The sequence below is a fragment of the Mytilus californianus genome, unplaced genomic scaffold (assembly GCF_021869535.1).
Source record: "Mytilus californianus isolate M0D057914Y unplaced genomic scaffold, xbMytCali1.0.p SCAF_4, whole genome shotgun sequence".
In the NCBI taxonomy this organism is placed as follows: Eukaryota; Metazoa; Mollusca; class Bivalvia; order Mytilida; family Mytilidae; genus Mytilus; species Mytilus californianus.
Window position 1 is genome coordinate 68,742,077 of NW_026262690.1, and position 25,453 is coordinate 68,767,529.

At 32.0% G+C, this 25,453-nt stretch overlaps 3 protein-coding genes across 4 annotated transcripts in view; 1 reads left to right on the plus strand and 2 right to left on the minus strand.

Annotated features, from left to right (window-relative positions):
- Nucleotides 1–14,029, minus strand: part of LOC127698678 (serpin B6-like) — a 35,733-nt gene extending 21,704 nt beyond the window's left edge. Inside the window, exon 1 of the mRNA XM_052202281.1 lies at nucleotides 13,967–14,029. The gene's annotated coding sequence lies outside the window, so the exon portion shown is untranslated. The remainder of the gene's footprint in view (nucleotides 1–13,966) is intronic.
- On the minus strand, nucleotides 3,394–14,083 carry LOC127698668 (serpin B6-like). 2 transcript variants are annotated; one of them, XM_052202267.1, is made up of 2 exons: nucleotides 14,007–14,083; nucleotides 3,394–6,319 (listed from the first exon to the last, which is right to left on the minus strand). In XM_052202267.1, the coding sequence occupies exon 2, from the start codon at nucleotides 6,300–6,302 to the stop codon at nucleotides 5,028–5,030; it is 1,275 nt and encodes a 424-aa protein (XP_052058227.1). In that variant the 5' UTR covers nucleotides 6,303–6,319; nucleotides 14,007–14,083; the 3' UTR covers nucleotides 3,394–5,027. The 2 variants fall into 2 exon arrangements, with proteins under 2 accessions (XP_052058227.1, XP_052058226.1); XM_052202266.1 differs by lacking the exon at nucleotides 14,007–14,083 and adding an exon at nucleotides 6,456–6,645.
- A 65-nt stretch (nucleotides 14,084–14,148) lies between these two features.
- LOC127698695 (uncharacterized) lies at nucleotides 14,149–24,308 on the plus strand. The gene is made up of 8 exons (XM_052202321.1): nucleotides 14,149–14,256; nucleotides 15,612–15,730; nucleotides 16,968–17,022; nucleotides 17,567–17,634; nucleotides 18,434–18,539; nucleotides 20,020–20,138; nucleotides 20,563–20,702; nucleotides 21,751–24,308. Exons 1-8 carry the CDS (start codon nucleotides 14,196–14,198, stop codon nucleotides 21,854–21,856), a joined length of 774 nt encoding a protein of 257 aa, XP_052058281.1. The 5' UTR covers nucleotides 14,149–14,195; the 3' UTR covers nucleotides 21,857–24,308.
- Nucleotides 24,309–25,453: the final 1,145 nt, after the last annotated feature.

Genomic DNA, 25,453 nt, shown 5'->3' on the forward strand with positions numbered 1-25,453 from the left:
GTGCTCCACGAAACCTCTTTCTAAATTATTAACATCAATTTTATCAGCAATCAAAGCCGGGCTTCAAAGCTATTGTGAAACTACATATTCTAGAGGTGGCGTGAATCAGATTTGGATACTAAAAAAATCCAAAGATCTTTTAGAGTACATACAATCTAAGACTTCTTTCATCATGCAATAGAATTAAAACATTTGACTTTTCTACACTTTACACAAGTATTCCCCATCCCAAACTAAAATACAAATTGAAAGAGTTGGTCCTGTTTTGTTTCATAAAAAAGAATGGCCAACGTAGATACAAGAATCTTTCTTGTCTTAGGGAGGAATACATTTTTACTTTGTAAAAAAAACTCTGATTTAAACAAAAAATTCTCTGAAACTGACATTATCAAGATGCTTGATTTCTTGATTGACAACATATTTGTTACGTTTGGAGGACGTGTTTTTCAACAAACAATCGGCATTCTCATGGGAACAAACTGTGCCCCTCTTGCCGACTTGTTCCTCTAATCATATGAGCAACTTCATACAGGAACTTCTTAGGATAAAGAAAAGAACTTAGCAATATCCTTTAACTTTACTTTCCGCTATATATAGATGATGTTCTCTCATTAAATAATTCAAAATTTGGTGACTTTGTTGAACGCATCTATCCCATCGAACTTGAGATAAAGGATGCAACAGGTACAGTTAAGTCTACCTCATATCTTGACTTACATCTAGAAATTGACAATGGGGGTCGGTTGAAAACAAAACTTTACGACAAAAGAGATGATTTCAGCTTCCCAGTTGTGAACTTTCCATTTCTAAGCTGCAACATTCCAGCAGCACCTGCATACGGAGTATATATCTCCCAGTTGATACGATATTTCAGGGCTTGTATTTCCTATTATGATTTCCTTGATAGAGGGTCACTGCTCACAAGGAAGCTATTAAACCAAGAGTTCCAAGTGGTGAGGTTGAAATCATCCCTTCGCAAGTTTTTCGGACGCCATCACGAGTTGGTTGACCTTTATGGAATCTCCGTTTCACAGATGATAGCGGATATGTTCCTTATGTCGTTAATACAATCCTGTTCCCTTTTCCCGAATGTGACCTACTGAATTAGACTTATTACAGGGTTTGTACTAACATGAGCAACATAACGGGTGTCACACGTGGAGCAGGATCTGCTTACCCTTCCGGAGCACCTGAGATCACCCCCAGTTTTTGGTGGGGCTCGTTTTGTTCAGTCTTTAGTTTTCTATGTTATGTTTTGTGTACTATTGTTTGTCTGTTGGTCTTTTTCTTTTTAGCCATGACTTTGTCACTTTGTTTTCGACTTATGAGTTTGAATGTCCCTCTGGTATCTTTCGCCTCTCTTTTAAATAGGGGACGGAAATAAACTTAAAGATCTCCAAAGACAGTTACATATACGCTGTTTATGTTAAGGAGCTACCATTTGATTTTTATGGGGGGACTAGGATGAAAAATTTTGTCCTGCTTTTTTTTTAAGTTGTAATCTCTGTCCTGCCTTTTTATTTTTTACTCTATTCGGTCCTGCCTTTTTTTTTACTAGTTTATCCTGAATTTTTTTACACAAATTGTCATCCTGCCTTTTTTTTTTACCAAGTTTCTCATCCTGCCTTTTTTTTACTCAAAACTCCTGCCCTGCCTTTTTTTCAAATTTCATCCTAGCCCCCCATAAAAATCAAATGGTAGCTCCCTTACTCCTTTGAGAGAGCACAGTAAAGAAAGAGATTAACAGCAAATTTAATGTGATTAGTGTGAATCTTGAAAATTCTTGTAAATAACAGTTAACAGAGATAAATTATGTCAAAAACAGTGAACACTTGAAGTGTCAAGTAACAGGTAACAGGAATCCCATTTTCATATAAAACAGTTAACAACATTGCCAATTTAAACAGAACAGATAACAGACAGTGGGTTGAAAACAGTTAACAGTATATATATATTTCAAATAACAGTTAACAACACCTTGAAATAGCCCAAAACAGGTTAACAGAAAAAGGTATTGCCCCCTCATAAATGTTTTTGAGAACATTTATGTATTCATCTGAACGTTGAAAGTGATGTATGTACCAGTTATCAACTAATAATCTGTAGTATAACTTAGTGTAAGGCATATTAACATTATTATAATAATATAGATTTAAACAACCACTATCATTTTTAATATATTCTTATTGTTCAAATTGCAAAATCTCTATAGCTTATGGAGTCTGTGTCCCCCAGACCCCTGCCTCGGTAATAACAGAGGGCAAGCTACGCCACTGAGCCAGTATAAATTCAGTGGTTGTCGGTTGTTGCTGTATATCATATTTGTGTTTCGTTCTTCGTTTAGTACATAAATCAGGCCGTTAGTTTTCTATGTCATTTGGTCTCTAATGGAGAGTTCTCATTTGCAATCATACCACATCTTCTTATTTTTATATCTATCATTTTATATCTCGTATAGTTCTTGAGAAATAAGCCAAAATCTGTAGTTGGACCCCAAATTTTTAGGAACTGCAGTCATGTTTATTGATGAGTCAGAACATCTCATACAATTTATAAACTAGATACTATTTTGAACATTCACACACAGTTTAAATCAAATTTAGTCAGCAAACTTAGAGAATATTTTTTAAAAAGTTATCCCTGACAACTGATGTTTTCCATTTTTCTGAAATTTTCAAGGTAGATAGATCTCATTTTACAATGTAAAATTTTGAGAGACAGATCTTGTTTTGCTGATAATTTTTGTGATTTATAAATTGTTTTATCCATCTGCTATAGTTTTCAAAATTGCAAAAATTCAGAACGAAATTACATTTCAGGGGCCATAACTCCAAAATTGGTTGTCAGATTTTCTGAAATGTTCAGATAATTTTCAAGATAATATCCCATATAACTACAAAATATGATAAACCTCTGTTGTTCTAATTTAAGCAAAGGCAGCTATGTTTGTTGAATCAATCTCCAATACAATTTATAAACTCGATACGCCAAGCCCAAGGAACATTCACACAAAGTTTTGTAAAAATCTGTTCAGTGATTTCAGAAGAAAAGGTTACATTTTTTTACACCATTGATGCACACTAATTGACGGAAAAACTCACATGGACCTTTGATCAAGGTGAGCTACAACAAGTTAAACCTAGCTCCATATGCGTGTGCCTGTTTCAATTTAGGAATCTTGTCAATTATTGTCTTATGTTATATCTGAATATGTTTTGTTATTTTGTTTATAGCTGACTGTATGTTGACCACTAGATGTATTTTTGTTATTTGTGTCAAAAGGTTGCTGTCTCATTGGTGTATACACCACATCTCTGTAAATTCATATAACACCTTTCATTTATATTACATCTCATTAACAATATATTGGCTAGAATAATGTAAAACACCAAATCAAAAATAAAAAGAAGATACTATCTTTTATTTGAATGATAATTGATCTCTTCCAAAACACAACCAAGTGAAGATTTGGAGAATGTTATATTTTAAACTAAGAACACACTTATATTTGTTGCAATATATTTCTTTTAAATTTCTAGTAATTGTGCAAAGTGTGTTCATAAACGGTATTATCTTACCTCCTATACATTTCTAAGAATATGATTGGTTAAAACGTCCATGTGGAGACCGTGTATATTCCATATTAGGTTAGTAGGGAGGTGGGGCTTATTTCATACACAGTTAGTAGTGGTGTTTCGTCCCTTTATAAAAACAAAACGGTACTGAGAAAAAATCTTAAAGGTTTCAACAGACGAAAAAATTGATGATGAAGATTGAAATAAATTCATAAAACACATTTAAACCTAACAAGTTGTTATTGTTGGCATCTGTTTTTGTAGGATCAATGGAAGTAGTTTTTTAATGCTAACAGTATTGCAGACTTGCTCATTTTGATAGGTCACTAGTCTAAATTTCACACGTTAAGATAGTCGGTAAGATAAATTCATTACATAGTGTGCTAGTGACGTAATACGGTATATATGGGGTCAGTACATTCCATATAGGGAATTTACTGACCCCATATCTACCGTATTAGGTCACTAGCACACTATGTAACTAATAATACATGACTACCAATAATTTTTAATATTAGTCAAACAAAAGACTTTGCTTATTTTATATCAGCATTTAAAATAACCTATAATCCAAAAATTAGTATCATTAGAGCAATGAAACCTTTTTTCGCTCATTAAACAATTATTTGATAAACACAAAATCATTTCTGCTTCCCCCTTTCAAAAATATGGTATATGGTAAAAGATCTAGGAATAACTAAATATGTCACCAACATTTTTTGAAGGATAAAAACTATAACAATTTACAATACTACCTATAATAACATAGTTACACTAAGGATAAAACCATCATAAACCTATGTAACAAGCAAACTAGGCAATGTTTGGAATGGGACATGTAAAAAAGTCTATGCATTAACCATATATGTAACTCCATAAGAGGGTCCCAGGCCTCCTGCCCCTCCAATCCACCTCTGATTGATCAATGTACTTCAGGATTTCATAATATAACACAGAATTTCATAACATTATACAGGATTTCATTACATTATACATCATGTAGATATCATTAGTGTTCATTTTTGTTTAGTGAACAGGTTTGGCATTGTTTGTAGGTATCGAAAAATAAATATTATTTTCTCCATTATATTCAAATATTCATTAGAAATAAGATGACAGTGTTGTATTTCAATATTTGTTGGAATCAATATATGAATTGATAGCTATAATTACTGACATTTTGCTAATGAAATAGTTTTTCAACAATAAAATCTACAGTTGATGCCTACAAACATTAAAATTGAATACATTAATCTCTTAAAGGTAATCTAAATTCACATTTTTTTGGTAAAAATGTCAATATTAAATAATTTATCACAGCATGCACCTTATAAAAAAAAAACATTTCAGAATATTATATCAACTGTAATAATCTAATCAAATTTATAAATATTATATATATATATATATAAGTAATACCAATATTCATGACAATTAAATTAATCTAGAATCCTAGAGGTCTTCTCTGGTTCTCACGACATTTCCTTCTGGACCAGTATATCTACCACTAAACAGAACAATATTAGACCTTTTGTCCTTAATAAAGAATAAGAATGGTTTGTCAGCCTTGAAAATAAGCCTTCGAACAGCAGCTCTCGTCATCATGACAACTCCTGTTGCTGCAGCTGCTTCCGTTCCCTCTTCATTAACTTCCACAAAAGCCTTGTGTATGACTTTAGAAATGAAAACATTCTTTGTTTTATCCATCCCAGAAAAATCTGCCTTTGCTTGGTTAAAGGCATCTGTCATTCCCAATTTGGACAAAATTGTTGACAGTTCAAATTGGGTTTCCAACTTAAATTTTGGTATAAAAACTTCAACATCGGAATTATTTCTGAGAGTACTCTGAAGTTCATTGAACAAATCAGGATTCATGGCTTCTTCAATGACAGACAAGCCATCAGTAGTGTCTGGCAGGATGAATAGCATACTGAGGCTGTCTCCTTTATATGGCAATTCTAACACACTGCAGAGGTGATGTGGATTGTATGTGTAGGAAAATTTCTTCTTCTGATACATCATGTCAACTTCTACTTCTTCTGAGAGGTTTATGTGGAAGCGGTCTTTACGAGTTTTCTTTTCATCAAATTGGCTAGCCCAATTACCCTTGAAATATATTGCATTTACAAGAACCATAAATACATCTGGTGTTAAAACTCCAGAACCAATCAAATCCTTAATCTTGTCATTTGTTCTCTGACTGACCCAGTTATTGATAACTTTTCTAGAAACCTCACCCTGAGAAAAATCCAATGGAAGGGCGTCAGCTTGGTAGTGTTTTATACAACTATTTATATAATCAGCCTCAACTTTGGATAAATGGTTTGGAAATAGTCTGTTAGCTGTGTGTAGAGTAAAATTTTCATTTTCCTTCAAAATTATAGACAAATACTTTTCGAAAGATTGATGAACGTCATCTTTCATATCTGATATTCCCAGTGCGTCTGCCATTTGTTCTGCAGTTTTCTCTCGTGCTCCAAGAAAGGTCATAGCAAGGGCAGTTGATATACTGAATGGTGAAAAGAAAACATTGTTGGAATTACCCTTTGTTAACTCTTTGTGCAGCTTAAAGGTAAACTGTAAATTGGACTTGGATAATGCCGCAGATGTGTTATTGTTCATATTGCTATCAGCCATATTTGAACTTGAGGAACTTGAGGTCAAAATGAACAAATTCAGCAGCAGGAGGAGACACAGTAACTCTTTCAGCACAACTTTCTTTTTCATTTATTACTTATTCAAACCTGAAAATATAATACATATATTGTAAATTAATTATAGCAATATGCAACATATTGACTTATGTGTTTAGTTAAAGAAATGTGTATTTGATATAAAGTAATTATTTTATCCCTCATATAAATAAGAAAAACCCTTTACCTTAAAATTGATCTGCCTTCTCCATTTTTTGGCAAATCTTTATCAGCCATTTTCTAATTGATATGATTAAATCTTCCTTATACTAAACAATAAAAGGAAGGGAGAATGGTGCTGAGCTAGCAAAATATTAAATCAAATAATTTCCTTTCCAACTTATTAATCTACACAGATTTGATAACAAAAAATAAAACAGGAAGAAACAACGCAAAAAATAAAACAGGAAGAAACAAATTAAACCTAGTGGATGATATTCCAACATGATACCAAATAATAGAACAAGGAAGAGAAAAATGTTAATAAAATCTGTTCAACATTTTTGTTCTTTTGAATGTAATCAATAATATAATACTTTGTTAGTTCTTCAGTTCACTAAGTGAACTTGTCCTTTTTACTGTTTGAATTACATGAGTTATGATACACCCACAGAGAATTAGAAGTTCCTTCATAAAATAAGTTCCAAGTGGAAGAAATATTCTGTAATATTAATTATTTCCACTGGAACAAGAACAAATACTACAGTAGGGGGGGGGGGGGGGGGGGACATTATGTTTTTCCTGTATGTTCCTCTGTTAGTCTGTTCGTCTGTTCTGTATCAGGTTAAATTTTTTACCTAATGCAGTTTTTCATGATTTTGTGGTCACCTCAACTAGAAACTTAGTACACTTGATCATTACTATGTGAACTTTATAAAATATATGCAAAATTAGGCTTTTGACCAAAATTTCACGGTTCACTGATCAAGTTAAAATTTTGGTTTAAGCTAGTTTACCATGATGTTGTGGTCACATCAGCTTAAAACTAAGTACAAATATATTCATTATGATGTGAAATTTTTTAATCATATACCAAATTTGAGTTTTGACCAAGATTTCATGGTTCACTGATCACGTTAAAGGTTTCGTTTAAGATGACTTGCCATGAATATAACCTAAAATTTATCCCTCCAGTTATTTAAAGTAATTGAGGTCTTTTCTAAGTGCTGTGAATTAATTATTGCAATGACCCCTTTCTCATATATCAAAGAGTACTTCCTAAGTCAATGCTATATACAATGATATACAGACTCGTACCAAGGTTCGCTTGATTTTGACCTGGGAACAATATAATTATATAATATATCATGTCCCAGCTTTGACATAAAGTATGGTGTGACTTCTTAAGATCATCATAACTGGACACAACTAACATTAAGATAAAGAACAGCAACAGCACTGTTCCTATGATATATGGTTGTTCCAATGTTTATCTAGGAAATATTCACTCATATACATCCACCGGGATTCCACCCACACTATTTTTTTCTCCATATGAAATGTGTGCACATTCAAATGTGTACTAATTATTTGACCTATATGGTAACACGTGTTTTTTACTTCTTGTTTTGGTGCATTACTACAGCCCCTTGGGTAAGACTTTTCTGAAAGAAAGACTGACTGTAAAATTATAAATTGGTGTGAGTTAATTATTCCAAGGAAGTAGTACTTATTTGCTGCTATGTAGAGCAATTATTACCGGTAGTAGATTAAAAAATTTAATTTGAAAATACAAATTATATTTTCAATATTTTTTTGGGTAATAGCCAAATATAAACAATCAAGGTTTCGAGCATATGAATATAGTACTCTGTACCAGTACTACTGGTTACGTTACAAAAAATAGTGAGACTGTGTCCAGAACCAATTGAATGATAAACTAGAGGCTCTCAAGAGCCTGTGTCGCTCACCTGTATTTAATGATGCTTTGGAAATCATGTAAAATAAGGTTAAAACCATAATTAATAGTATTAGATATTAAATATTATAATGGTATCTAAGATAATAACAAAAAACTGCAAAATTTTTGTAAAATTACTAACTCAGGGGCAGCAACCCAACAACAGGTTGTCAGATTCGTCTGAAAATTTCAGGACAGATAAATCTAAATCTGATGAACATTTTTGCCACCTGTCAGATTTGCTCTAAATGCTTTAGTTTCAGAGATATAAACCAAAAACTGCATTTTACCCCTATGTTCTATTTTTAACCAAGTTGGCCATAATGGTTGGAAGGCGGGGTCATCGGACAAATTTTTTAAACTAGATACCCTGATAATGATTATGGCCAAGTATGGTTAAATTTGTCTCAGAGAAGAAGATTTTTGTAAAAGATTACAAAAATTTACAAAAAATTGTTAAAAATTGACTATTAAAGGCAATAACTCCTAAAGGGGTCGACTGACAATTTTGGTCATGACAACTTATCTGTAGATCTTACTTTGCTGAACATAATTGCTGTTAACAGTTTATCTCTATCTATAATAATATTCAAGATAATAACCAAAAACTGCAAAATTTCCTTAAAATTATCAATTCAGGGGCAGCAACCCAACAACAGGTTGTCAGATTTGTCTGAAAATTTCAGGGCAGATAGATCTTGACCTGATAATCAGTTTTACCCTCTGTCAGATTTGCTCTAAATGCTTTGGTTTCAGAGATATAAGCCAAAATCTACATTTTACCCCTATGTTCTATTTTTAGCCATGGCGGCCATCTTGGTTAGTTGGCGGGGTCATCGGACACATTTTTTAAACTAGATACCCTAATGATGATTGTGGCCAAGTTTGGTTAAATTTGGCCCAGTGGTTATAGAGGAGAAGATTTTTGTAAAAAGCTAACGACGACGGAGGACGGACGACGGACGCCAAGTGATGAGAAAAGCTTACTTGGCCCTTCGGGCCAGGTGAGCTAAAAACTGCAAAATTTTTGTAAAATTACTAACTCAGGGGCAGCAACCCAACAACGGGTTGTTGGATTCGTCTGAAAATTTCAGGGCAGATAAACCTATGTTCTATTTTTAACCAAGTCGGCCATGATAGTTGCAAGGCCGGGTCATCAGAAATTTTTTTTAAACTAGATTACCTAATAATGATTATGGCCAAGTATGGTTAAATTTGTCTCAGTAGTTTCAGAGAAGAAGATTTTTGTAAAAGATTACAAAAATTTACAAAAAATTGTTAAAAATTGACTATTAAGGGCAATTACTCCTAAAGGGGTCGACTGACAATTTTGGTCATGACAACTTATTTGTAGATCTTACTTTGCTGAACATTATTGCTGTTTACAGTTTATCTCTATCTATAATAATATTCAAGATAATAACCAAAAACTGCAAAATTTCCTTAAAATTACCAATTCAGGGGCAGCAACCCAACAACAGGTTGTCAGATTTGTCTGAAAATTTTAGGGCAGATAGATCTTGACCTGATAATCAGTTTTACCCATTCAGATTTGCTCTAAATGCTTTGGTTTCAGAGATATAAGCCAAAATCTACATTTTACCCCTATGTTCTATTTTTAGCCATGGCGGCCATCTTGGTTGGTTGGCGGGGTCATCAAAACATTTTTTAAACTAGATACCCTAATGATGATTGTGGCCAAGTTTGGTTAAATTTGGCCCAGTGGTTTTAGAGGAGAAGATTTTTGTAAAAAGCTAACGACGACAGACGCCAACGACGACGACGGACGACGGACGCCAAGTGATGAGAAAAGCTCACTTGGCCCTTCAGCCAGGTGAGCTAAAAATGGAATTTACATGTATACTTAGTACACAACCATCAAAAGACAAGCAAACAATCTCACATCAGTGGCGGATACAGAAATTTTCATAAGTGGGGGCCCGCTCCAGTCATGCTTCAGTGATTCCCTATATAATCAACCAAATTTTTCCCACAAAAGGGGGGGCCAGCGGGCATTGACTGGTCTAATCATCTAGTCCCTATACAGGTGATTTTTCACAATGGGTTTTTTGCTATTATAAGCAAAGCTCAAAATATTTTAAGGCTCAAAATAGACTTTTGTTATTTAATGTTATTCAGGGTTATATCTGGTCTATATACCAGCTTTGATAAGTGTTTGGTATTACTATAAATTTTCACTTCTTCGTACTATGAACATGATGAACATCAAAATTATTTATTTTGTAAAAATATTTCCTTTCTCTATATTTGAACTGTACACGTATACCTAACAACAAAATTATTTTCATTTACCTGTGTTTAAAGTAATTGCAAATGGCTGATATTTTTGTTCAAGCATATTGTTTTTCTTAAATTGTTTAACATTTCACAGCGGTATAACATGCTACATGTACTTTAATTATTCTTCCCTAAGTTTATTTATTTTGTATTTACATTGTATCATAGATCAAATTTATTTGTTCAGTGTATGTTCACTGGTGTTAATATGTCTTTTGATTGAGTTAAGCCTTTGCAATTGATATTTTATAGTGGGTCTTTCTATGTTGTGATGTTACACTATTGTTTCAGATAAGGATGAAGGTTTGGTACCATTAAAACGTTTAAACTCGCTGCAATTGTTTGCACCTGTCCTAAGTCAGGAATCTGATGTTCAGTAGTTGTCGTTTGTTGATGTGGTTCATAAGTGTTTCTCATTTCTCGTTTTTTATATAGATTAGACCGTTGGTTTTCCCATTTGAATGGTTTTACACTAGTAATTTTTGGGGCCCTTTATAGCTTGCTGTTCGGTGTGAGCCAAGGCTCTGTGTTGAAGACCATACTTTGACCTATAATGGTTTACTTTATAAATTTTGACTTGGATGGAGAGTTGTCTCATTGGCACTCATACCACATCTTCTTATATCTATTTGTTATTGCAGATAAAACTATCTATTTGTTCTACTTACAGTATAAGTGGACATACTCACTGGTCTATTTTGCTACAGTAAAATCAGAAATAATGACTATAGTTCTTTTAGCCAAAGTTTTACATTTTCTCACAGGGGAAAATTGAGCTTGTCACAAACATCTGTATACATGTATATATCAATATTCGAACAAGGGTCAAACAAGTTTATCCAATATACTTAACTTTTGTATTGCAATGTAATATTATTGGTGGAACATAACCAATATCTCCCCATATGAAAATGTTGCTGTTGTTAGTACCCTGTATTCATGAGATTCATGTCATTTCAAAAAGTTTCATACAATAAAAGGGTACTGTGGATTCATTTATTTTAGTGAATACCAAATTTTCTTGATTAAGGAAAGATTTATTTTTGTGGATATTTGATTTTGTGGTTTTGCAGATTTTTGCCGTACAATCCTAAAGAAAATTTGTACTTTGTCATGTTTGGTGAACATTTGTGGTTTACCTATACACAGGAAATCCACATAATTGGTATCCCACAAAGAATACTGAATCAACAGTAATTAAAGAATATTACATTGTATTAGTGCATATCATATCTTAGACTCTTAGAATATTATTTGCATTTGAACGTTGTGTAATAAAAATAAGATATTCTTCTCAAAATTTCCCAATATGTGTGTGCAATAACCCTATCAAATCAATATACTTATAGTGACAGATGCATATAATTGTCAAGAAATATTTAATGTAATGAACAGCTGTCGCCACCTTGCATTTTTATCTAATTTTTATATATTTTAAAGATACATGTTTTGATTTTCATATGACGAAGACATAATCTTTCAATGGAGCTGGCATGTCAGTAACTGTTAGTAGTCCTTTGTTAATTTATGTATCATTGTCATTTTGCTTAGTTTCTTCTGTTACCTATTCTGACATCGGACTCTTGACTTCTTTTAAACTGAGTTTTACTGTGCGTATGCTGTGTGTTTGTTTATTCTACATTGGCTAGAGGTATAAGAGGAGGGTTGAGATCTCACAAAACATGTTTAACCCCGCCGCCTTTTTGCGCTTGTCCCATGTCAGGAGCCTCTGGCCTTTGTTAGTCTTGTATGTTTTTTTAATTTTATTTCATTTATATGTTTCAGTGTTTAGTGTGACGTCCATTTTCACTGAACTAGTACACATTGTTGTTTGGGGGCCAGCTGGGGCACGCCTCTGGGTGCAGGATTTTCTCACTGTGTTGAAGACCCATTGGTGGCCTTGGGCTGTTTTCTGCTCTATGGTTGCATTGTTGTCTCTTTGACACATTCCCCATTTCCATTCTCAATTTTATTTGTGTACAGATGACATACCACAGATAATGTATCATATACATATACACAGATATATTTAAAAAATATGTTAACAATTGGCAGTGAGGCAGGAGTTTTTGCTCCATGTTAAGTCGTCACAGTGACTTTCAGATGAAGAACAGCAATAAAAGTGTTTTACATGTATGTATATCGATTTTGTGTTACCTTATTATGAAAATAATTCAGACTTAAAGTTATGATTCTCTACAGAAGAGCTGGGACTATTTTACTAAGTCAATATACATGATATATAATGTCCCAGAGTAGAGTGAATACTTTTGCTTACAAGACGTATAAATTGATATAAAAGCAGAATATCTTAATTTAAATGTATTTACAGACAAAATCAAGTTACAAATCATGCATGTGGGGTTCATTTGAAAAGTTTTCTTCACATGTATTTATATGCAAATTATTAACACATTACACAAGAACTAAAAATAAATAATAATTTCTTTCATTTAGATGAGAATTTTTTTTATTTTTTGCATTTAAAAGATAATTTCTTTCATTTAGAAAAAAGTGATTAATTTGAAAACTTTTAAACATCTATCTTACCTGCCTATTTTTCAAAATCTTCATGGGGGGAATTTCAGTACAAGAGAACTCCTGATGAATCTTTTACATGTTGCTATATAAGTGTTTTAAATCTAATATTCCATGGTTGACTGAATTTAAATGTACTTAAAATGTATTTTCAACTCCTTGGAACTCGTTTTTTTAGGCATTTACTTCATATGAGTGAGGAATTCAAGTCTCAGGTCAGAACCTCTTATGGGGAAATCCCCTTTAACTTAGGAAAGTTGGGAGGTTTACAAGGTTTTCTTCCAGAATTTAAAATTTTTACCTTCATCAACCCTTTGTCTGTGACGTTATTAGAATACAGGCTTGTCCTACGTAGTAGCCACATTTAATGATGCGCAAAAAATTTCAGGAAACCTCTTCAAACAGAATTTTCTGATGTAATATCAGTCATTATGATGTTATACTGTTATTTGTTCGAATTTAAAGGATCCTAGAATATATTTATAATAAGTATTCAAGCAGTAGAAGTTTGGAAAAATTTCCTTTTCATATTTCAACGAGGGACATATATGTAGTGCTTCCAAAGGTTCACAAAATAAATACTTTGATATCTAAACCTAAGTATGGTGGGTATAGATGTATTAAAATATTATCAAAAACTAATGCAAACGAATCTTTTCAAAGGATCCAAGTCGGGTGAAACCCCTATATAACATTAATAAAAATGTTTGACTGAAAAATATCCTAGGTATAGCCTTTAGGGACAAAAAACATAATTAATATATAAGAAAGGAAACACATATAATATATACTCATTATAAGTGTTTGTGTCCCTGTATAATAAAATAAGGAAACATGTCAACTGATGATGAATAACTATAATTTTGCCTGGTTCCAAGTTAAAATTTATGTAAAAATATTGCAGATACTGTGCATTCCACTGATTTTGTGTGTGAAGGATCATTTATTAAAAAATTCCTTACCGTTTCCATGACTGTCAAAAATTAAGGAAGTGAAAGTTACCTGGGAACCTTGATCACTCACTGCTTGATAGTAGAGCGAAGCAGAGATTGGACCAGGATCCCATTATAAAGTGAAAGTAGACTTCGGAATACATCTATGTCTATGTCTTGTTTCTTACGATAAATGAAGAGACAATGAAAGGGAAGTCACTCTATTGATTTTTTTTTAAGAAAAGGATCCAGCATCTGGATGGCTGTAGTTTGCACTCCTCCTTTGTCGCTTCCCTTGCACTATGATGCATCATTCAAAGGTATCTATTGGCCTACTGAAAATTCTTAACAAGCTTCTTTTGTCGATTGACCAAGTATAAGAAAAAAGAACCAACATGACCTACCAGTACCAAATCATGTCTTGCACTTATAGTTATAATGGCAGAACACCATTTTACAGATGGATCCAACAAGTAGCCTTTTGTTTACTTCCAGAGTCCTGATCTTGATATAGTAAGGTGTCATAACAAGTGATAATTGGATATAGCTTAGTATCAACTTGAGCTAGCCTATGTACAATGGTTGATTGCTTGGTGTTTAATGCCACTTTCAGCACTATTTGCTATTTCATGACTGTCAGTTTGTATTGCCTATTGGTGGAGAAAGCCAGAATTCCAAGAAAGAACCACAGAACTTTTGCAGGAAAACTGACAAACCTTGAAATTAAGATTGGGGTCTAGCGCACCTGCCATGTTTGGCGTTCTAACTCACAGTCACAACCTCAGTGTTGACAGGCTAATACAGTGATTCAGTAGTTATAAGCTGCTTTGACCACTTAGCCACCAAGGCCCCTATATACAATGTCAGTCTCATTGGGGTCTAAGCGTAACGCGGGATTGGCAGATTTTTTGTAAGCGTGACACGTGTAAGTCAAATTATTGTGCGTGGAAACGAAGTCGACCAGGACATGTGAAATTACAACTGTTACAATGATAAGCGGGATACAGGAATCTGACAAAACAATAAGTGGGATCCAGGATCAGAACCCCCCAATGAGATCCCCTACAATGATTTAATTTCATATAAAAGAGACATTATAACATATATGTCTTTGAATATAGTATATTGTATAATTGTTTAAGTCTTCTGTAAGCTTCTGATTTTTTTTAAGCCAAGAATAATGAAGATGACAGCTATTTCAATTTAATAATACCAGTGTTAACGTTCTGGCTTCTTAATTGTAGATTCCATCTAGTGCTTAGTAGTATCCTTCAGAGTATAACCAAACATGACCTCTTTCCCTCAGAGAATATCCATATACTACATTTGGCAGGTTTGAATCTCCTACTCTGTGTTGTTGCCCAGTTCCTAACACTAGTCGATGTCTTCCTGTAATATTTTGCAACATTACATGGTACTGATTTTTCTGTAGCAAACATGCAGTCATCAGCAAATAGCCTGATGTTGAAAGGAATCTATCCAGAGATGTGTACAAAACTTGGACTTTCTTTGTGTGCTTCTTGCTCATCATATTAAAATGTCATATTTAAGTTTTGAATGTCAATTAGGAAGGTCACAAGCAGTAATATTATTTCTGTTTCAGTGGAAAAAAGATGTACAATATATTCTTCTGCAGTATATGATCGATGTGAACAGTTCAACATTTATATTACAGTTGATGTACGCCTGCATGAACCTCTATTATCAAGGGATGTAACACCTATAGACACAGAGATTGAAATGATGTCACTTTGCTCTCAGTTGGATATTTTGTGTCATAAGGAACTGAAGGAGGTAATATTCAGTTGTGTCTAAAATATACTCATTTAGTACATTGCTTCAGATTTTCAAAAGTATATAAAGAGGAGGAGATATATGACATACATGTATTTATCGTTGGACAGCAAATTAGCAACACCTGAAAAACAGAAAAGACATGCATTTTTAAAATTTCTTTTAAAAATTTATTTAAAATTAGCTTAAAAAGCAAACTATAAGTCCAGGTTTTATTTTACATCAAAACAGTACAAAAGAATATTAAATTTCTCCGTATAAAAGTTAAAAACATGAAAAATAGATATTTTAATTTTTAGTAACATGCCTTATGTGCTAAATTACTTTATGCAAATTGTAACGATAACATTAATATTTTAAATTTTGCCCTCACAAGAGCATGATGAGTAAAGTAAAAATAAAGAAGTGTTCAGAAAATAGAAACAAATTTACATTTGATAAGTTACCATGGCAATAAACCATGAAGCAAATTGTATATTCTGTAAAATTTCTTGATTTTGCTTGTTTTATTTCAACTTTTGAGTATATATTGCATTGGTTAAGTATGTGCACAATCAAAAAACAACTTTATAATTGATGAGATTATGTAAATACTAGTAGTTATAAAAAAGCTTCTCTAAAATGATTCTGTTTCTTGGTTACAAGTGAAAGATGTTTCCACAAAGGATATATTGGATGCCAAATTGCACAAAATCAGCCCGTTTCTTCATTTTTGTGAAGTCGGAGCATATCATTATATGATGTCACAACTTTGAATATCTTGTTTAATTCATTTACATTTCTCTATTGTATGCATTTCCTATGTTTTATGCAAATTATAATGGTTTAAAAAGACAAATTTTCTTAGGACAAAAATGAGCCTAAATGCCCCTTCACCTTTGCCTCCCATCCAGCAAAATTGTATTTGTGATCCATAAACTTTTGAAAGAAGTGCCAAAAAAAAATACAAGAACCATTTGAATCAACTTAATTTAAATATTAATGATTTTTTTGCAGTTTTTCTATGTTTGTCTTATCTACCTTGTCGCATTGATTTCTACAGTGACTTTAAATTGTGATAAATAGATTATTTTGTCATATGTTAACCGTTCATGATATTAAAGAAAGTCAGCATATGTTAACCGTTCATGATATTAAAGAAAGTCAGCAATGTAAGATATAATAGTTTTTTTCTGTAAATTGTATTGTAAGAAGGTAAATTTGGTACTAGTTATAGAATCTTATTTGATATTTACAGCAGCCTAAAGAGAAGATAGAACAAGGAAGATTCAGTAATTCTTTTACAAATAAAGGTACTATTGACTATTTCTTTATGTTGAATAAATACATTCAGTGATGGGCTTACCTTACAACAAGCGATATGTCAACTTATAACAGTCAAAATCAGTCAATACAAGGCACTGAACTCTGTAATATATATGTTGAGAAGAAAATAATCATGTACTTATAAATCAAAACTAAAGATTGATGAGTTATCAAAGAGCTAGCAGATACAAAAAGGAAGTTAAAAACTGTATCTGCTGAATTGCAAAACATGCCTTTTCACACTATTTATATAATGTTGGCTGTACTTCCAAGATTTCTTAAAGCCATTTTTTGACAAATGCTGAATATCATGATCTCGTACATGAGCGATGCCCAAAGTGATTTTGTCAGTAAATTTATCAAAAGGAAAATAAAAATTGAAGAATTCTTTTCTATTACCGATTGATGAACATAAGAAAAGTTAAACTATGTATTATCATTATAGAGTGTACATTGCAATAAAGGAAATAGTGTGTTTATGAAAAAATTATCCTCATTTATATCATCACAATTGAATCATTTCTTTTGTAGCTGCAGTAGTACAGGACAGAATGAATCAAGTTTTACACAAGAATGTACAAACCCGAATGTTGGTAAATGTAAGTATGTACTTATGGCAAAGAATTGTGAATTATTTAGTAATACGTTTTTATATGCCCGTTTACGGGACGTATTATGGTATACCGTTGTCCGTCCGTCAACATGTCGGACAATAACTCAAAAACGCTTTAACCAATTTGCATGAAACTTTGGTGAATTGTTTATATCTATTTATTAGCTCACTTTTGATTTTTATAAGATTTGAATTTTACGTTTCCGAATTGTGGGGTTTTATTCTTTAAAAAAGGGGAATTTTCCAGTTTTCGGACAATAACTCAAAAATGCCTTGAGCAGTTTTCATGAAACTTTGGTGAATTGTTTATATCTATTGATGTGAGCTCACTTTTGATTTTTATAAATTTTAGATTTTACATTTCAGAGTTATGGGGTTTTATTCATTAAAAAAGGGGGATTTTCCAGTTTTCAGACAAAACTCAAAAGTTCTTTGAGCAGTTTTCATGAAACTTTGGTGACTGGTTTATATCTATAAAAATAACCTCCCTTTAGTTTTCATAAATTTCTGATATGACATTGAGGAGTTATGGAACTTTATTCTTTGAAAAAGCGATGGGCGTATCATGCGCTCATGGTGCAGCTCTGTATTTTTGTTTATTTGTATTGAAGCCGTCAAAGACACCATAGTACATGAGGGAATCGCCAGTGATTTCTATGCTCATAACATTTAGATGATGTTAATCTATGAAGCAATATCATCAAGGGTTATATTGAAACCAGACAAGATAAGCTTCTTATAGTAATTCATGCAGTAGTGAAACATTATTATCCTTTTTTTTCTAGGAATACTTGGCAGCAAAGGGTTTAGATAGATTATTTCCTAGAGCATCAGCTTTTATTTCATCACCAGTCAATCTTGTTTATTTAAATGACAAAACAAGTCTTGATGGTAAGCATAGATATGTACAAATCATTCTTTATTTCATTGGATAAATAATACAAGCATGTACTGTCAGTTTAATAAATATATTTTATTTGCATAATTACAAATTTAATGGGATATTTCTTTTTGTAGAGAAGGTTATCCTTGACTACATTTAATGTGGTGCTTCAAACAAAGTATGAATGGATCAAAACTAGTGCTATTTATGAATAAACCACTGCAACATTAGTTGTGTCAGGGTTTCTGTAAAAGGTTGCAATTTTTGCAATTAAAAAATAAAAAATTTTGGCAGAGAAAAAATATTATTGGCGAAAGTTTTTTGAGAAAGAACTATAGCTGATCGACATCATCCATCATGTTTATTTTTTTTGCTTCATATGTCACTTAAAAAATTAGTTGTTTTTACAACTTTTAAAGAAATAAAAGTTTTGAAGTTGCAGCACTTTGCAATCATTTTAGCTATCCTAGTTTAAACATAGTTTTACGATTTAACTTTTAACGATGAACCAGAAAAGAAAGCTTTTTTATTTAAACATCTACAAAATTAAGAAAAGTTTGAATTTTATTCGAAGTCCTTCAACGAGACAAAAATTATCCGATAAATGGATCGAAGTTGCTGATGTTTTCGATACATATATAATTATTGGCACTCCGATAACCACGAAAAAGGGAATGGTAAGAAAGTTTTATTGTCTACTTTGTAGTGTAATTTTACAGAATTCATAAATGTAATTCATTTATCAAAATGTTTATTTTGAAATAGAGATGTGAGATTTATTTACACTGGGACTCAATATTACACCCAGATGGACATGAGACCATGGCGTGGCAAATTTAAATTTAGCTTGTTTGCAAAGAGTAAAATAAATTGGTTATAAAAAAATGAAAGTGGCGAAAAAAAATTATTTTTTTGGCGAAAGGGGTGGCTAAAAGAAAATTGCCCCAGGGGAAACCCTGTGTGTACTTGTAATAAATCTTTATAAATTATCACTTTATACAAAGTACAGACACTTGAAATTCAGCAAGCTAGAACAAGAGTCAATATAAAAATAAGAAGATGTATGATCGCCAATGAAACAATTCTCCACAAGAGACCAACTGACACAGAAATTAACAACTATAGGTCACTGTACAGCCTTCAACAATGAATAAAACCTATACTGCATAGTCAGCTATAAAAGGCCCCTAAATGACAAATGTAAAACAATTCAAACGAGAAAACTAACGGCCTGATTTATGTACAAAATAATGAACGAAAAACAAAAATGATATACAGCAACAAACGACAACCACTGAATTACAGGCTCCTGACTTGGGACAGGCACATACAGAATGTGGCGGGGTAAAGCTCAAGTCCACTGAGTCTGTTCAAATGATCTTGACCTCAGTTTCTTAGTTCATTGACCTTTAAGATTGTTTTTGCTGAAATAAGGCTGTCTCAGAAGAGATATTGTTTAATATATCAACTCTTGTTTTTATTTTGTAGAATACTACACAGATATATCTAGCTTGAATCAACTAAAATACCTTGCACATCAGATAAATTCTGATCTAAGCAACTTATCTGAGCACAAATACATTGCTCACCAGATCTCAATATTATATGTAAGTATTTCAACAAACATGACCTCATTATAAATCAGGCCACCACTTTTTTTTTTATTAATATTCATTAACATATACTGTAGAAACATTTATTTTCGTGGGGTTAAAATTTCGTGGTTTGGTTTATATATAATATTTCATGGGGATTTAATTTTGTGGTTTCCAGTAAATAGAAGTGATATTATATGTAGGATAAACTTTCGATTGGGTTTTAATTTCGTGGATATAATCTTTCCAGCAAAATAAACGAAATTAAATCCTCCACGAAAATTTCTGCTTTTACAGTATTTAAAATAATGGTTTCCCCCAATAGTGAGACATTGCAAGAACCCTAAAGCTTTGATGCTTGTGGAAGAATATTTCACCCAAAAGATAATTGTTTACTATATAACATCTTTTAGTGGTGCATTACTTTATATTTTAGCAATCGGTTAATAATATTAACAACACATACCTTGATCCATACAAGAAAAGTATAGAGGAGAATTTTAAATCAGTGAAGACAACACTCAATGAGGAGCATAAGGATGGTACAAGGAAATTACTACCAGAACAAAAAGAATGGTAAGATTCACTAAAAATCCACTAATACATTGTTCCTTTAAAAACTTCATTAATCACAATGTATTTGTAGATTTTTAACATTTATGAAAACTTTGGCAATGAAGCATGGTGGTTGCACAAAGGAAGAAGTATTTCAGAGAATCGGATATTTAGAAGAAAAGTTAATTAGAACTAGTTTCCCCAAAAATTGTTTCTGGCACTATTTTTAAATGGGCTATTTGAGACTCAGATCCTATATAACACAGTTAACTAAAACAAAAAAAAATCAAGGAAGATTTACTTCCATGTAATTAACAAACAATAGAAAATTGCTCACAAATGTGCAAATCTATAAAATAAGAATATATTTTATTTGATTACTGTGAAAATGCTTTGAACTGAATATTTCAAATTTAATCAATGTTAATACTAAATGTTGTGCATATTTTCCTTTGATTTTTTATGTTCTTAATATTTTGCACAGAGTTGAATTAATAAATAAAAAGGCTTTGTGGGGTATATGTAAATGAGACAGCAACTCAATGCCAAAAAAATCTAAAAAGATATCTAGAGGCCAATATATAATCTTCAACAATAGACAGTACAGGATGTGAAGCTCTTAATTGTCCTGATTTTAAAAACGTTGTGAATAAGTTGAACAGCATCCATGAATTGCCATTTATACCAAATTCTCCAAATTATTAAAAGCATTAAGCTATATCATAATTACAACCACTGATGTGGTTCCTGACTTGGGACAGGCTCATGAATATGTTGTGTAGTTATTTTTTAGATAAACAACTTTAAAACATGACCAATGGGCCAACAATAGTTACAGAGAAGAACATAAAATAAAAATCAGTATAGGAAACACTTATCTGTAGCATAACAGTACACATGTACTAGATAACATAGGTACAAACAGCAATAATAAACAACATTAAACTTTATCAAATACCAACAGAGAATGCTCCCTGTTACTGAAAGGAAGCTCAAAATACTTAACTTTTACATTTTCTTCTACAGCAGAAGATAGTAAAGATTAGTTTTTAAAATGTATTAATTTCAGGTTATTACAATTAACCAGTGGAATAGCTAATTTGATTTCAAGGTTTCCCATAGAATTAACTCAAGAAATGGTACAACCTGCCTTAGTTTTACAACAGCAATCCTAACATTGGAAACAAAAAGTCAAGAACAATGTTATTATGGACCACATATGTAATCATGAAATATATCCATCACAAATGCATCGAAAAGTCTTTTTATATTCCTTAGGGAATAAAAAGTATACAGCTTTCATTGTATTTCCTTTATATTTTTTCACACTTTGACTGTTTATTAGAATAGGTGTTTTGCAATTTTCAAAATATTTTTTTAGTTTTCCATAAGTATCATATACATACTCTCAAAGACACTGAACCATTGTGGTTTTCTATTATCTTATGAAAACCCAAAGTATGAAAACTTGCTTGGCTGTCAAATATATCTACAATAATTTATTGTGCAATAGTGTATTCTTTTTATTTTTCACCTTTGTAACTAAGATTTTAGGTACATGTTTTGTTGTGTTTTATAACATATGTCTTACTGAAGTAAGATATATGTAGAAGTTTGGTGCATATTGAATTCAGAGCATGAATTCATCTAAAAATGTAGGCTGAATTTTTTGAAAATGTTTCACATTAGGTGACCTACAGTTGCTAACTTCTACACCATTTTGTCTCGTGTGGATTGTTGTTTTATTGGCAATAATACCACATCTTTTTATTTTATATTTATTGAAATCTAAGAGCACCATTTTCTTTGATTTGTGAACTTACTAGTAACAGCTTATATCCAGTTATTGCATTACTTTTGTTTACAGGAAAACAGCTTTTTTTGCATATTTCATATTTTTTAATCTCTTTTTTTTGCATTCTGATAGTTGAATAACAGTTTCTCTAATTCTTTAGCAGATTTATCCTTTTCCTGACCTGATGATTATATTTGCTTAATCAACGTGTGGTTTGTTTGATCTCAATTTTTCATTGGTCAAAATTCAATTATTAAGTAAAATGTTCTTGCTTTCCTCTGATTTTCCTATTGTGACATAAAAAAAAAGGTGACCATGCCTGATGACTTTACAAAGAAAGAACACATCTATTTGAAGATCATTGGAAACCAAGGATGTATATCCTCTAAAAATCATTAGAGAAACAGATTCTACCACCAAAATTTGTGCAATACTATATTTCTCCACTCGCGACAGTTAAATTCTAAATATTTAACTGTCGAGTGGAGAAATATCGTATCACACTTGATGCAGTGGTAGAATACATATTTATGGATGTTTTATGACACAGCAATTAATTGTAGAAATCAGTTTGTCTTGTAGAGGTATAAATGAGGGGGAGATAGATGTGTTTTGTTCATTGTTGAAGGCTGTACTGTGACCTATAGTTGTTTACTTCTGTGTCATTTGGTTTCAGGTGGAGAATTGTCTCATTGGCAATCATACCACATCTTCTTATTTTTATAGTTAATGTTTAAATCAATGTTAAATGATTATTCACTTCAATTTAGAAACAGTTATTTTAAATTTCACCCTATTGTTATCAGTATGAAATAAGGAAACAAGTATAAGCTGAATGACTGATTTATGTTTCAAATGAAAACAGGATGCTCAAGAAGATGGGTAGTAGGTATTCTTATTTTCTCTAAATTTATCACTTCATCATTTTTATATATTAATGTATCATATTTACATATTCCATAATATTTGAAAAGATCTTTCTTAAATTTTAACATTTTTGTCTATGCTCATTATAACTTTGTAATATTAATATAGTAAATGTCTGATGATTTGTTGACAATTATCTTTGGAAATCAAAGACAAACATTTAATATAGCGTGATACTTTCATTGTAAGCTATGTGAAAATTTTTGATTCTATTTGTAATTGTAAGCTTGCCACAAATTATTGAAATATTGAGAATTAATAATTTGTGTGTTTATATAATATGTAAAAACTATATATATATGTTAGTATGACACAATTGCCACTGTCCAATCTGTATGTCATCATTATACACTAATTAACCCAAAAAATCAACCCCAACCCTGCATTCATATGAACGGAACAAATGTAAGTCATTATTAAAAATTTAGATCAATTCCTGCAGACATACCGAAAAAAAGTATATACAAACTCTTTGATTTGAGAATAACATATTGACAGACAAGGGTAACACTATATGCCCAGGCCACTTTCAGGTTGGGGAGGGGCACATACAAATCAGTGTCTTGACAGATTTGTGTCAAAAAGCATTGCAAAACAGAAATTTTGGATGTTGAAAATAATTTTATGATATAATTGTAGAAATTTATGTTTTTTTTTGTTTTGTTGTATTGTGATTTTTATTTTATTTTTAAAAGCTCAAAGTAGTAAGAAACACAAGCTACAATTCAAAATAATATACAAATTTATTATAACAGTCTAAAGCTCCAATGTTTATATGGCAATTGTCATCATGATCATACTGTATGTTTATATATTTATTATTTGGTGCATCTATTGGTAACAGCTAGTAACTGTTTTGGGGATATTTTTGTTTGTTTTTGTTTGTGAATAAAATGATTTGTTTATTTTGACCTTTCATTTATTAGTGAAATTCTTCTGTTTTATTGTTGAGCCTGCGACTTTTGTCGCAGAAAGCTCGACATAGGTATAGTGATCTGGCGGCAGCGGCTATGGCGGCGGCGTTAGCTAACTTCTTAAAAGCTTTATATTTTAGAAGCTAGAAGACCTGGATGCTTCATTCTTTGTATATAGATGCCTTATGATATGAAGTTTCCGTCTGTCATATGTCACTTGTCCTTGACCTCATTTTCATGGTTCAGTGACTACTTGAAAAAAAAGTCAACATTTTTTGTAATGTTTATTTCATTCTTATTATGAGTAATAGGAAAACTATATTTAGTATGTGCGTACCTTGCAAGGTCCTCATGCCCGTCAGACAAGTTTCATTCGACCTCAACCTCATTTCATGGATCAGTGAACAAGGTTAAGTTTTCGTGGTCAAGTCCATATATCAGATACTATAAGCAGTAGGTCTACTATATTTAGTATATGGAATGATTGTAAGGTGTACATGTCCAACTAGTAGGTGTCATCTGACCTTGACCTCATTTTCATGGTTCAGTGGTCAAAGTTAAGTTTTTGAGTTTTGGTCTTTTTTTCTAATACTATTTGCAATAGGTCAACTATATTTGGTGTATGGAAATATTTTATGATGTACATGTCAGTCTCGCAGGTTTTATTTTGACCTTGACCTCATTTTCACTGTTCATTTCTGAGTGTTAATTTTTTGTGTTTTGGTCTGTTTTTCTTCAACTATAAGCAATAGATCAACTAATTTGTTGTATGGAAGGATTGTAAGGTGTATATGTCTGTCTGGCAGGTATCATCTGACCTTGACCTCATTTTCATGGTTCATTGGTCAATGTTAAGTTTTCATGGTTAAGTTTGTTTCTTCGATACTATAAGCAATAGGTCAACTATATTTAATGCATACATTGATTGTAAGGTGTACATGTCTGTCTGGCATAGTTCATCTGACCTTGACCTCATTTTCATGGTTCATTGGTCAATGTCAAGTTTTCTTGGTTAAGACTGTTTCTTAGAAACTATAAGCAATAGATCAACTATATTTGTTGTATGGAAGGATTGTAAGGTGTATATGTCAGTCTGGCAGGTATCATCTGACCTTGACCTCATTTTCATGGTTCAT